Source organism: Protopterus annectens, chromosome 7.part1 (assembly GCF_019279795.1).
Source record: "Protopterus annectens isolate FY-2018-M chromosome 7.part1, PAN1.0, whole genome shotgun sequence".
In the NCBI taxonomy this organism is placed as follows: Eukaryota; Metazoa; Chordata; order Ceratodontiformes; family Protopteridae; genus Protopterus; species Protopterus annectens.
This window is the reverse complement of record NC_056740.1, coordinates 344,669,053-344,682,883: the sequence shown is the minus strand read 5'-3', so window position 1 is coordinate 344,682,883 and position 13,831 is coordinate 344,669,053. Positions and strand designations below refer to the sequence as shown.

The 13,831-nt window shown below is 41.1% G+C and overlaps 1 protein-coding gene across 1 annotated transcript in view; it reads left to right on the top strand.

Moving 5' to 3' along the window:
- Positions 1 to 13,831, top strand: part of DNAH12 (dynein axonemal heavy chain 12) — a 4,520,724-nt gene that overhangs the window by 1,433,713 nt on the left and 3,073,180 nt on the right. Inside the window, exon 16 of the mRNA XM_044078497.1 lies at positions 9,762 to 9,962. Within this exon, the coding sequence (XP_043934432.1) occupies positions 9,762 to 9,962 (201 nt within the window). The remainder of the gene's footprint in view (positions 1 to 9,761; positions 9,963 to 13,831) is intronic.

The window sequence follows — 13,831 nt, the reverse complement described above, 5'->3', positions numbered from 1 at the left end:
TAATAGCTAAGTGGTCTATGCTACACACCTTTTCCAAGCATTATAAACTGGACATTATTTCTAGAACCAGAACTGCACTTGCAGCTTCAGTTCTTAGGGGAATTCTACCACAATTCCACCCAAGGAAGATTGGACTGGATGGACTAATGAAATGGAATATGGAAGTTACGTACTTAGCGTAACACTGGATCCTTTTTATCCAAGTCTGTCTGATATGACATTCCTCCCTTTGTACCCCATGGTACATATAGTCACTAGACAGCAAACTCGAACTAAAGGGATGGCTCACAGGTTATTATGGGATAAGTCTGAAGGAATTTGAAGGAACTTGAGACAATCGAACACTAGCTAATGGCCATATCAGATCTGAGGAGTGGTTTGGTAGCCAACTGTCATATTGTACCGGACTTGGAGGAGAAGGATCGAGCATTATAGTACATAACTTTAATTTTATTTCTGTGAAAGTTGTGTGTCCACAAGAAGAAGAAGAAAGTTGCCTGGGAATCTTTGGATGTCAGGCTTACTCCTTTGCCTTAGCCATTGATGGATGACTCTTCTGTGATCAGATCTAGTTCCTCAAACTGCTCATCATTTTCTGCTGTAGCACCTACATCAATAAGAGCCGGAGGATAGACACATCCTCTATGGCTGTAAGGTAGCCTTCCCCAGGCAAGGGAGAACCACTCTTGTCTGTCTTGGGGGAAAGGGTGGATGTAAGTGTACAATGAGTCCCAGGAAAGTGTAACTGCTTTGTGTCAGTCTTTTTCCAGAGATTCTTCCAGTTAAAGAAAACAAAAAAGAAAAAAAAATGATTTCTCCTGTCTCTGTTTATATAGACAGGGAAAACTTGGTTAGATTTGCCAGGAAATTGATGTCTGCTTTCACTGTGTCTGTTTCTTCTTCTGATAACAAAGGAAAAAGGGTTCCATCTCTTTCTAACAGTGATTTTCAGTCAGAAGAGCAGGGATTAGAGGACGAGTGTTGTGCTTCATGGCCCACTTCACAAGTTGAAAACTCTGATTCCGGGGAAAAGTATGACTTCAGATTTCCATCCAGAAGATTGTTCTTTTTATGAAATATTATCTAAAATGAAAAAAAAAGTCTTCAATGGGCGCATAAGTGCATTCTATTGCCCAGAAAATATATTATAACTTGTTACAGCTGGGTATTCCTCAGCCTGCAGTTGCACCCCCTCCAACTGTTTTATCTGTTTTGAGGATTGTTTTCCAGACAGCTTGTGTATCAATCTCCTGCCCCTAGGAAATTTGATGGGGTTATATAAGGTACCTCAGACTCACAAATACTTGTTTTGTAACCCCAAAGGAAATCCTACAGTGATTTCCTCATCCGAAACTGCTTCTGCTAGACAGATGGCTAATGCTAATTCCAGTCCCTATGTCAAGGATGGGAATGCTTTTGACAAATTTGGGAAGAAAGCTTATTCTTCTGTCAGTTTTAACATTCAGAATATGAATTTATTCAGACAAAAAAACATGAACAAATGCGTACAAAACTCAGTAAGGAATATTTTAGAAAACTAAAATTAATACTGAAAACAGCCCTGACATCTAGGAGCAAAGTCCAAACTATAAACTAATTTGCTGTTCCTGTTGTAATTTATAGTTTTGGGGTTAACTGACTGGCCCCAAAAGGTATTTGATAAGTTGGACAGGAAAACAAGAAAAATGTTTCATGCTTATCAAATGATATATATAAAAATCAGTGTATACCAAGAATATGTACTTATTGTTCTGTAGGAGGTATGTGTCTCCTCAAAATTGATTGCATGTATAGATCTGCAATCGTAGGACTGCATACATATCTGCTGACATCATCAGAAGAAAACAAATCTAAGATGACTTCCCTCTTTGTTTAGCAGAAGAATATCAGTGGCAAGTGGGAATGGAAGCTAAACCAGAAGTAGACAAAAAGTCAGGCAGCAACTGAATGTGCCAAAAAAAACAAAAGAAAGAATATGAGGAGAAGGATCAGATGAGAAGGCATAAATATAGTTGCAAGTACAGAAAATTCCTGGAACAACCAGAGAGGTGAATTTAAACTAAAAGAAGAAAGATTAATATTAGCGACCCAGGATAGTGGACTATGTGCACGTTGGTTTACAAAGTCCATTGAATATGTGGGAGAAACAGACAAATGCAGGTTCTGTAAAACAGAACTGGAAATGCACATCTTGTTGCTGGGTGTGATGCACTAATAGCAGAGGGCCCGTATACTGAAAAGCATAATCATGTGGCAAGACTGTTGCATTTGAGGATTATGCAAACATTATAGTATTGAAGTAGCTGAGAAACATTGGAAACATGAGCCACAAAGCATTATAGAGAATGATGAAATTTATATCTCATGGGATTACTGATTACCAGCAGTTTTAAAAAAAGTATTTATTTATTTTAGTTTATTTTATTTTAGATTTATTTACTGGGAAAGTAGAACTGGACAGAGCCCATTTTCAGCAGACGCTCAGGGCGAAAAGCTCCACGGAAAGTGACAGTACATTCAACATTAGCAACACTAAATACAGCATGACAAATAATATATATATATATATATATATATATATATATATATATATATATATATATATATATATATATATATATATACATACACTGGCAGCTACAAATAATGTACTGTAAGATTAATTGCTGGCAAGTGTTTATCTAAGTGGCATTACATATGGCATAGAAAGGAAAAATGCTTATTTGATGACTATAAAAAGACTGGCAGCTTTATCAGTGTAGGATATGGAGTAGATGTAATCAGACAGGACCTTCTAATGTAAATTTATAGCACACACGGTAGCTTAATTTGACTGCAAAGAAATGCAATTGTTTTATATGGTACATATACAGTGACAGTCTGTATACTGTACTTATACTGTTAATTTGTACTGTATACATTTTTAATGATTTGTTTTGCTTCTTGGGTCATGGATAAGCCTTCATCTGATGTTGCCATTTTCATTCATTCCTCATCTGTTGAGTTCGGATCTGACTTGGCCACTTCTTCTAGCTCGTAGAACACTAAAAGTCTTGAGCTCATCTCTTTAGCCATAATGGCCTTGTCACCTTATTTACCTCACATCTCATTTGCTGCCATAGCGTTCAGATGTGGTTACTGAAAACTCTCGGGTGAGCCTTAGTTTTTTTTTTTTCATGAGTTAGCTTCATTTTTATTTCAGACAGTCTGTAATTTTTCACTCTTTTTTTTCTCCCTTTAAGCCTTTTAAAAAGTTACCCTTAAATCTCTTTCACCTTTTTTACATAATTCTTAGAGTATTCCTTAAATACCATTATTGGTATCCTGTAGAGTACTCTTTAGTATTTTCTTTTTAATTACCATTATTTGTATTTTTTTTGTTTTCTTATCTGTTAAAAAAAAAAAAAAGAAAAGAAAGAAAGGATTTTTCTAACTTACTCCTTTTACTGTTTTACTATGTCTGACAGACCTTCAAGTTTTAAAAAATGCGTGGCCTGCAGCCAAAAAATAACCAGAAGAGACACGCACTCAAAGTGATTCTATTGTTAAGCCCTCTCATCTGGACTCTGACTGTGACATCTGTAAAGGGTTTAATTCCCGTGCCTTAATCAACAGGAAGAATAAACTAATTCTTAAGGGACTGCTGCCCTCTAAACCTGCTTCTTCAGCCTCTGGGGCTCAACCCCCCCAAAAAGTAGACAAAAAAGGAGATTCTCAGACTAAAGTGTCATGTAACAGATCTCCGGATCCATCAACATCTGCTACTTAGCTCCGTTAACTGAGCCTCCTCTTAAATTAGCCAAAAAGTCAGATCTGAAACCTAGGTCTGATAAATCTCCACAGATCCATTCACCTCAACTTTTGCTGGATCCAGTCTCCTCTCGACTCCCATTCCCCTTTTTTCCACAATCTCTTAGGCACCATTCAAGATCCTCATTCACGGCCTCATCCATTCGATCTTTCAAGAGCCTTACAGAAGCTGATTTGGACAGGATGATGAGGAAGTTCTTCAGGACATAATGGGAGTTCTCCTGGCTCTGATCCTCACTTGTCTGGAGACTGTTCTCAGTACTACACCTCCATTACTAGCCCCTAATCTATCCTTTGGTTTCAGAGTCATTGGATCCAAAAGTCCTGGAGTTGTCTGCCTCAAATCCGAAGATGTTGGCATCCTCGACTCTGATGGTCTTTCTGAGTGGTCCAGCACTGAGTACTTTGGAGTTGGATGACTCTTGGACCTGTAGCACTGACTCGAAGGTGTCAGACTCTACTCCAAAGTTGTCAGAACTGCTGTTACCCCTTGGAGCTTTGGCACTGGATATCTTGGCTCCAACTCCCTCCTTGAGTAGTTTGCCTTCATGGCAAAGGGAATTGACGGTCCATAAGCCAGTTTTATTGGATCCGTCTGTGTCTTTTTTTCCAAGGCATTTTGTCTTTGAGGTAGCTGAGAGAGCCTTATCTTTTCCCAGAGTTCAGACTTGCCCATCTACCTCCTGGGTGACCCTGCCCACCAAGGAGCTCATTGATTTGGTCTCTCGATGGGTGTGGAAGAAACCTGAAACAATTGAACCTATCCCTAAGAGAACATATAGGATCCTGGCACCACCCAAGTATAGAATATATTGGAATAAGGGAGTACCCATGGATGTCATGGTTGTAGCTGTGGCCACTAATAAGGAACTGGCAGAAAATAGTTCCTCTGTCCACCCCCCTAACAGGGAGTCTTTGGCACTGGACAGATTTGGAAAGCTTGACTATGCTTCAGCAACCTTTGCTCTTAGGTCACTGAATTATTTGGCACATTTTACGAGACTTCAGAGAGATTTGATTAAAGAACTTTCCAAATCCCTCTCTAGGATCACATCTTGTGAGGTAGAGAGTACTGTTTCCTTGCAGTTGACTACCCATCAGTCCATTTCAAACTTGTCCGTGAGGCTTATTTCCCATGCAGCTGAATGTACCTCATGGGTGGTGGGTTCAGGCATTTCCATCGGAAGACATGCCTGCATGTGTTTGTGTGACTTTGTGGAACCCTTCAAATCTTCCTTCATCAATGCTTCCTTTAATGGAAGCTCCTTATGTGACCCCAAAGTTAAAGACACAATCACTAAATGTGAGCAGGAAGGAAAAACCCTGTCTACTGTGGACATATGTTTTTCGACCCCTCAACAGACCTTTTCAAGGAACCAATGAGGCGGGTGGAAAATGTGGTACAAACAAAAATCTCAAGGTCCCGTCCAAGATCAACATGGAGACATTCCCCTCAGGGGCAGAGGGAGGAGCTCTAATGGAAGAAGCCATCCCTGCCGCAGAGGTGGTGTGCATAACCAGGGTCCTAGGAGTAGTTTCTCTGACAGATCCTATCAGCACTCCTGACTGCCATCTCTGGAAGCAGTCAGGGGTCATTATCATTGCACCAGAAAGCCTGGTAGAAATTACAAATGATTCATGGGTGCAGAGCATAATACCCAGAGGTTATATAATACCATTTTCCCATCCACCCCGACTAGTATCAAACAAAATCCCTGATGTTCCACCCAATAAGAGGGAAGCAGCAACACTAGAAATAAACAAGCTGCTAGCAAAAAGAGTCATCCAAAATGCCCCACCAGACCAGAAAGAGTCTGGAACTTATTCAAGATTCTTTTTAGTGCCAAAGAAAACAGGGGACTGGAGACCAGTGTGGGATCTCAGCAAACTAAATCAATTGGTTCAGTACACAAAGTTCCAGATGGTCATGGTTCAGTTCATTCTGCCTTTTCTGCACAAGGACAACTGGATGTGCTCGATAGATCTTCAGGATACATACTGTCATACAAAAATGATTAGGCATTCCAGGAGATATCTATGCTTCTGTCTGTGAGGCAGTCATTACCAACTCAGAGTACTGCTCTTTTGTCTCACCACAGTCCCCATGGTGTTTACCAAGTGTCTGGCAGCTGTTGCAGTTCACTTGAGACTTCAGGGATTCCAGTTGTTTCCATAGCTGTATGAATAGCTCATAACAGCTATGACCAGGCATCACATCATCTAATTCAAGCTCAGGACTACTTCAGTTATGCTCTCTTCAAGGGATTTCTGTCAATTCTGTCAGGGGGTTGGGAGGGTGGCCTAATGGTTAAGGTGTTTGCCTTACAAACACAAGGTGCAGGGTTTGAGTCTCACAAGGGATAATTGGCTAAGCTTAAAATGGCTCACAAGGGCAGTTAGCTTAGTACTAATCTACGAACCTATGAATTAGAACAAATCTCAAATGGAATCAACTCAGATATTGGAATTCATAGGTGCTGTGTTCAATACGGTCACTCAAATAGCTTATCTTCCTTTGTCCCAGGTTCAAGCATTTCAGCTTCAGGTCAAAAGGATCATTCAGTGTTTTTCTCTTTCAGCTTGGCTGATTCTCCAAACATTGTGATCCATGTCAGTGGCAGTCACTCTTCTACTGCTTTCAAGGTAACACATGAGGATCCTTCAATGGACACTCACAACTTAATTGTCTATTCTCCAGCAACCATTATCCAGTCAAGTCAAAGTAATGCAAGCCTGCAAAAATTACTTTCTTCAGTGGATCCATTCCAATCAAATATAAGAAGGGCATCCCTTTGTTCTCCCTCAACCCAAGGCCACAGTGACAAGAGACGTGTCTCAAATTGGGTTGGGGGGGCACTTCTTGAGAAGGACGGTCCAAGGCACATGGTCTCCAAAGAGGCCAACACACATATCAGTGTTTTGTAAATGAGAGCTCACCTCCTAGCATTGCAGACCTTCTAAGACACTCTCCCAACTGGGACTATTGCCATTCAGACAGAGACAGTATGTCAGTAGTCTGGTACATAACAAACAAGGGGGAACCAGATTTTACCCTTTTTGTCAAGAAGTTATGAAAGCATGTTAAAGGGTGATCTCATCTGATCACTTTGTGATAGCAATGCACATCTCAGGGAAGTCCATTGTAATTGCAGACAAGTTAAGCAGGTGTATTGTAATGCCTCACGAGTGGTCTCTTAACATGAATGTGGCAGAGAGTATTTTCTATTGATGAGATCAGCCACGCTGCGATCTGTTTGTGTCTTCCCTCAACAGCAAGTGTAGCAGGTTCTTTGTCTTGATCCCCCCAGTGGGGGAGTACCCAAGTGACACTCTACTTCATGCTTGGCCCTCTGGCCTTCTTTATGCTTAGCCCTCAATAACTCTCATTCCCAAATTCTCCGGAAAGCTTCCCAATTGAAGAGCACAGTTATCCTCATTGCACATTATTGGCCTCTTCAGATTTGGTTTCCCTTCCTTTGGCCTCATCTTCTACACCCACCTTGGATTCTGGATCCAACTCCAGACCTTCTGTCTCACCCGATAGACATAACTCATCCAGACATTTCAGGCCTCAAGTTGACCACATGCTGTCTCCATTTCCATCAACTGCTAGATAATCCAGGCTGTTCTCCCCTGTCCATCACATTATTTTGTCACCCCACAAAGCTTCCACTAAATAACTTTACAAAAGTAAATGGAACAGGTTTGTTTGTTTTGGGCACATAAAAAGAATTTAGATGACTTTTCACCTTTGATATCTAAGGTTTTGACTTTTTGGCTACAATTTTCAATGAAGCAGCTAGCTCCTCAACTATCAGAGTACAATTAGCAGCCATTTCTAATTCTCATATAGGACTAAATAATTCAACATTTGCATCTTCCAAGCTTTGCAAAGCATTTCTTAGAGGAACATACCTAGTTAGACCTCCATTAAAGGATCCTACTCCTTCTTGGGAATTAAATACTGTTTTACAGGCCTTAGCCAACCCCCTTTTGAACCATCAGCTAAGTGTGAACTAAATTTTTTGACCTGGAAGACTATCTTTTCAGTTGATATTACTTCTGCCAGAAGGGTCTCAGAAGTCCAGGCTTTGTCGTCTATACCACCTTATTTGATCGTTCACAAGGATACAGTATCTTTATCGACCAGTCCTTCCATTTTACCTAAGGTGGTGTCAGAATCCAATATTAATCAGGTTATCAACCTTCCAGTCTTCTTTCCAAATGTCTCAAATGAAGGAGAATATATGTTACACACAGAGTTACTTTTCTATTTTCACAGAACCAAAATTTGAGGAAATCTGAAGAATTATTTGTTCCTTTTCTGAATCAAAATTAGGCAAACCAGTTTCTAAAGTGACTTTAGACAAAGGGTTGACTGATTGTATTACCTTTAATTATGGAATAGCGGGTTTGCCTTTACCAAAACCCCCAAATGCCCATTCCACCAGGTCTATTGCAACTTATTCAGCCTTTTTGTCTGGAACTTCTTTGGATGATATTTGTGCAGTTGCAACTTGGGCTATTGCTCATTACAAATTAGATCTGGTCTCTAGGGAAAGAGCAACCTTTGACTCAGCTGTGCTCAGGAATATCCTTCCTTAGAGTCATCCCAGGATTTAGGTAGCTGGAGACTTTGTCCCAACAGTTGAGGAATGAATAAAATTGACAACATCAGATATAATAGTTATGTACTCACCATAATGTTCCATCTGTGTTGCCCATTTTCATTCTCCCTCAGCTTTCCTCCCACCAACCCCTTCCTTTGACTTACTCCTGGAAAGATTGAAAGATATTGGAGGAACCTCTGTTCCTTTGTTTGAGTCCTGGATTCTATTATGTCATAATTCCATACTATTTTGTAGGTATGTCGGCAGCAAACAAGGTCTGAGGTATGTAAGGTGATGAAGGCATTGTGGGTAAAGGGAGGAGCTTCAGAGTTTGTGTTCTACAAGATGGAAAAAGTGACTGAGTTGGATCTGAGGACTGGATCTGAGCCCAACAGCTGAGAAAGAATGAAAGTGGACAACACAGATAGAACACTGTGCTGAGCACATAACTTTTTTTATCTAATTGACACATTAATAAATTAAATAAAATAAAATCAAATAAAGACCAAAAGAGAGAAAGTTGTGGTTTAATTCAGCAATGCATATGCAATAGATAAAACAGTTGTAGTGGGATATTGGAAGAAAAGAGATACTGTCTGACAACCAAAAGAATTATATAAATTAGCTAGTGTAATGAGAAATTGGATTGACCAAGTACTCTGTTTTTGCAGAATGTGTGTATGTTTCTATCTGCTATATTTTTACTTTGGTTCATCTTATGAGGAACTTACGTACTTTTTGTAGTTTTGTTTCTGTGCTTAATCACCATTTGAGGTAATTTGTTACATTATATATTACAGTGTACTAAATATTAACTTATGTACATTTTATGGGCCCTCCTGTGTAGTAAATGGCAGAGTTTTGTATACAGACTGCATTCTTCAACATACTGACACTAGTTATTTAATATTAATAATAATATAGCTTACCACATTCATTTTGTTAGCATGAGTTTAATTGTTGGTATTTATGCATTCATATTTTTCTCACATCAAAACACAAATCAGAAGTATGTAAGGGCCACTGCCTAAAAGGTAAACTGTTTCATGAAAGCAATGCATTTATTTTTCTTTTAATATTTTATTGAATGTTCAAGTTGAGTTAAAAACTCAAATACTAAACTTTACCAAATTTTAAACAGTCTATAACAATATCAGTGTCATTAGACTATGTCTGTATTTTTATTTTTGTTTGTATTGTTTTATTCCCATGGCCCTCATTGTTGCATCTTGCATTGGTCTAAAAGGTGAATGTGATACATAGAATTAGATCATCTTGTTAAACACTTTTTCATTCTAGAGATTCAAAACTTATGAATTTTAATTGTTTTTGTTTCCCTAGGAATTCTCTTTGGAAAAAGCTATGCACACCATGGTGGATGTCTGGGATGCTATTTCCTTCAACACAAGTCCTTATCGGGATACTGGAGTTTCAATTTTATCTGCAGTTGATGAAGTTCAGACCACTTTAGACGATCAGATTGTTAAAACACAAACAATGAGAGGATCACCATTCATTAAACCGTTTGAAAAAGAAATCAAGGCAAGTATATTCTATTGTTTCCATGCCCTTTACCAACATGTAGCACTTTTTCTTAACCATTCCTTTTCCTTTATGGCATTAAACACGATCAAGATGAACAAAAGAGGGGGGTGTGGTGAATAAAACGGAATGTACAGAAGTGCAATGGATTATAGTATTAGCAGCTGACAGCCCACCAGGATTAAATACATCTATTCCTTTAAAACCTGCCTTAAAAAAGAGGCGGACTAAACAATGTATGTGATTGGTTCTTTTAAAATTAATTGAATGTTTTAAATGGTATATATGTTTTCATTTGTATTAATTTTTATTGCCTGAAGAAGGGTTTTTTACCCGAAAGCACTAACGTTTATTTTATAATAAATTATTAACATGGTGTTGTTGGACTCTGATTTCTTCTTTTTGGTGACATAATTTCGAACGTTTGAGGAGGGTCCTTAAGAGAAGGAAGAGGTTTATTTTACTTTATATTTGGTTTGCTGTTTCCTCTTTTCCTCTCACATGGCTGCATCTTTGGAGACTGATATTGAACTGGCTTACCATCCGCATAAACCATTGTCTGGTTCCATTAATGAAAGATTTAGGTACAATGTAACTCTGGCAGTTAATCCACTGCTTAACATCAACTTAACAACAGAAGGAGAATGTACAAAATAATGTTCTAATGGTGAGGAATTTAGTGTGACTTTTATTGACCTTCTATCATCTTTGGACATTGCTTCAAGGAAGTTGAAACGTCTGCAGTGGCAGAGATGTCACATGGAAAATTGTTTGAACTATAAGATAGTACCTAGAGGCATGTGGGTACTCTGTATACCGGCGCAGGGTGATGCATTTCCTGATTTATTAGCACGATGGCAGCAGATAAATGTGGACACCAGTTTTCGCTATATGAATCTTCTCATTAATTTCTTTACACCAATGGAACAAAAGCTTCGTGATGAGATTAATGAGATACAGAATAATTTAGAAATGCATTTTACGTCTGTACAGCATCAAAATAAAATTACAGACATTTTGAATAATATAACTCTCTTTGAGAGTAAGTTACAACAGTTAAGGCAGAAAAAAATACTTAGAGACTGTCAGGACTTTTTATCTGGTAATATTTTCACTTGACCACATGAACGCCCTAACATTGGGGTAAGACGTAACAACAGAGACAGAGTTAATTCCAATGTCGCTGATGTGGCACATACTAATGTTGATTCATTGGAAAATCAACAATGTTCCACACAGCAACAGAAGGCTGTTGCTATGGCAACAGCTGAAATACCATCCACAGCGACGAGTGAAATGGGCAAAAGTGCACAACTGACTTCCTCTAGTGATGACAACCTGAGCAACGTACATCAGGAGTCGAATACTGGAGCTATACTGAAAATCCAAACTTTAGATGTTAAGTTGTCTATCTCGCCTTCATTCTTGCTGGTTGGGTTCAGAGCCGATCCTCGGCTCCGACTCAGCCATCTTCAAAAGCTCGAGAGCTGCTTACTGGCTCGAGGCCCCCCTATATCCCATGATGCCTGGTGCTAGATACCCAGATCTTGTTTGCCGCTTCTGCTACGAGGTTGCATTTACTGGCTCAGGTCGTATTTTTTCACTTTATTGATATTAGAACTTTTTATACATTATTAGTTATAACACTTAGTGTCATACATAGTTGTAGGATTTGTGGTATTTGTTAGTGTTTAATTCCCCCCTTGAAAACTCGTTTTCTTCTTAGAGAGTTTTCCCCTCCCACCCCCACTCTTGTTTTGCCTTTTTAAGGTAAGCCGTTTTAGTTAGAGGCTTATCCTTGTTTTCTTTTTGAAGGTAGAAAAACATTTTTTTTTCATAGAAATTGTGGTAGTTTGTAGGTCTTATAGAGTCTGCGTGCTGTTAGGGTATGGTAACTTGTGTGGACTGTGTGTGTTTTTTTCTAGTTACCTACTTCCCTATGTACTCTTTCTTTGTATTTGAATTTTCCTTTACAGGAATGTCTAAAGACACGAAAGTGTCTGGATTCAAGAAGTGTGACTCATGCTGTCAGAAAATGTCTCTGACAGATGGTCACACTTCTTGTGTCTACTGCTTGGGCGCCCTACACCTGCAGGACTCTTGTTCGGTGTGTCACGCCTTTAGTCCAAGAGTCCTGCAGGAGCATAGGAATAAGCTTATCCTTAGGGGTTTGCTTAAACCTGAAGGATCACCGGCCAAGACTCAGTCAATGAAACCTTCCAGGCCATCGAAGCCGTCGGCTCCCAGTTTGGAGTCGTCGCCGGGTGTGGCTTCTGCTTCAACTTCGGTTCCGGCTGGAACCAAAGTACCTATCTCCAAGTCAACTTTGGCTCCGACTGGAGCCGAAGTACCTATCTCCTAGTCGGCCAAGACTCTTCTGTCGGAACCGTCAGGGAGTCGAAAACGCTCCAGGTCACCATCCTTGGAGTCGATGCACTCGGCTCCAGGGTCACCCTTGTTGCAATCGGAGCAAAGTCATCGATCCCACTCTTCTCTGTCATCTAGACTTTCTGACCATGATTTGGAGAGAGTGGTGAGCAGGCTTTTAAAATCGCAGGCCCTGGCTAAAATGCTATCCAGCCCCCCTCATCAGGGTTTGGCTCTACCTGTCTCTGCAATAGTTCCTCCTTCGACTCATCCATTGAGTTCGGAGCCAGAGCATGCTGAGACTAGAATCGTGGGACCGTCGGCACCGATACCTCCCCTTTCAGTTCCGTTGTTGGCTCCGATCTCTTCCATGGTGCCGTCCTTGGAGGGATCTGGGCTCCAGGACTCCCTCGGTTCCGAGGGGCGAGTGGCATCGAACCTTGTCCGACGCCGTTCTCCCTCTCGGAGCTTCAGCGCAGGTGAGTTTGGCTCCTACATCGGCTTCGGAGCCGTCTCTCTCGGTACCGGGGAGGATCCCGGTCTCTTCGGAGCCGGAGCCCTCTCTGATATCGGGAAGGGGCGCCTTCGAGGTCACGAGGAGTGTGCTGGCATCTGGGTCAGCCTCATGGTCAGCCTCATCGGCTCCTCCCCCCATGGTGCCTGCTCCTGCCTCGGCCCCTCCTCCAGACCCAAAGCATGGGGAACAAGCGCTCCAGGGCACCCCATTGGGTGTATCGTCCTCTTCGGAGGCCTCCCCCGTTCATTCAGAGGAGCCCCCTCAAAAGAGGAAATGCAAGAGGAAGCCTGTTGACTCCCCTGAGTCTGTCACTTCAGATACCGACTTAGAGGAGATGGAAGGGTCCCCGAGATCTCCCTCTGAGGATGTCTCCTTCTCAGACATCCTTGAAATTCTTAGGCAGAGGGGGAACTGGCCTACCCTTAACCCTTCCGAGGATGAGTCGGTATTCCTGGATGCGTTTGGATCCCGACCCTCCACCTCCTGGGTGTCTCCACCTTTCGATTCACCGATGTCTGTGGTGGCTCAAAAGGTGTGGTCAGCTCCAGACACAATGGAACCAACTCCCCGCAGGCCCACAAAATTCATTACTGCCCCTCAAGACAAGCAATTTCTGACCAAGGGTGTTCCCGTTGATGCCATGGTGGTAGCAGCGGCCACTAAAAAGGAGTTGGCTGAAACTTCTTCATCTGTCCATCCCCCTAATAAGGAATCTAGGACGATGGACAGATATGGGAAGCAATGTTTTCCTCAGCGACCTTCTCCATGAGGTCTCTGAACTATTTGTGCCATTTTACCCACCTTCAAAGGGATCTCCTTAAAGAGCTAGGAGATACCCTTCAAGATCCATCAGCTGCGGGGGCCCAGGCTAAGGTTGCCTCCCAGCTGGTGACTAAATTCGGTAGTAAACTCCTCCATGCGGCTCATCTCTTATGCAGCTGATGGCGCGAGTAGGGCCGCAGGCACAGGCGTGGCTCTGAGGAGA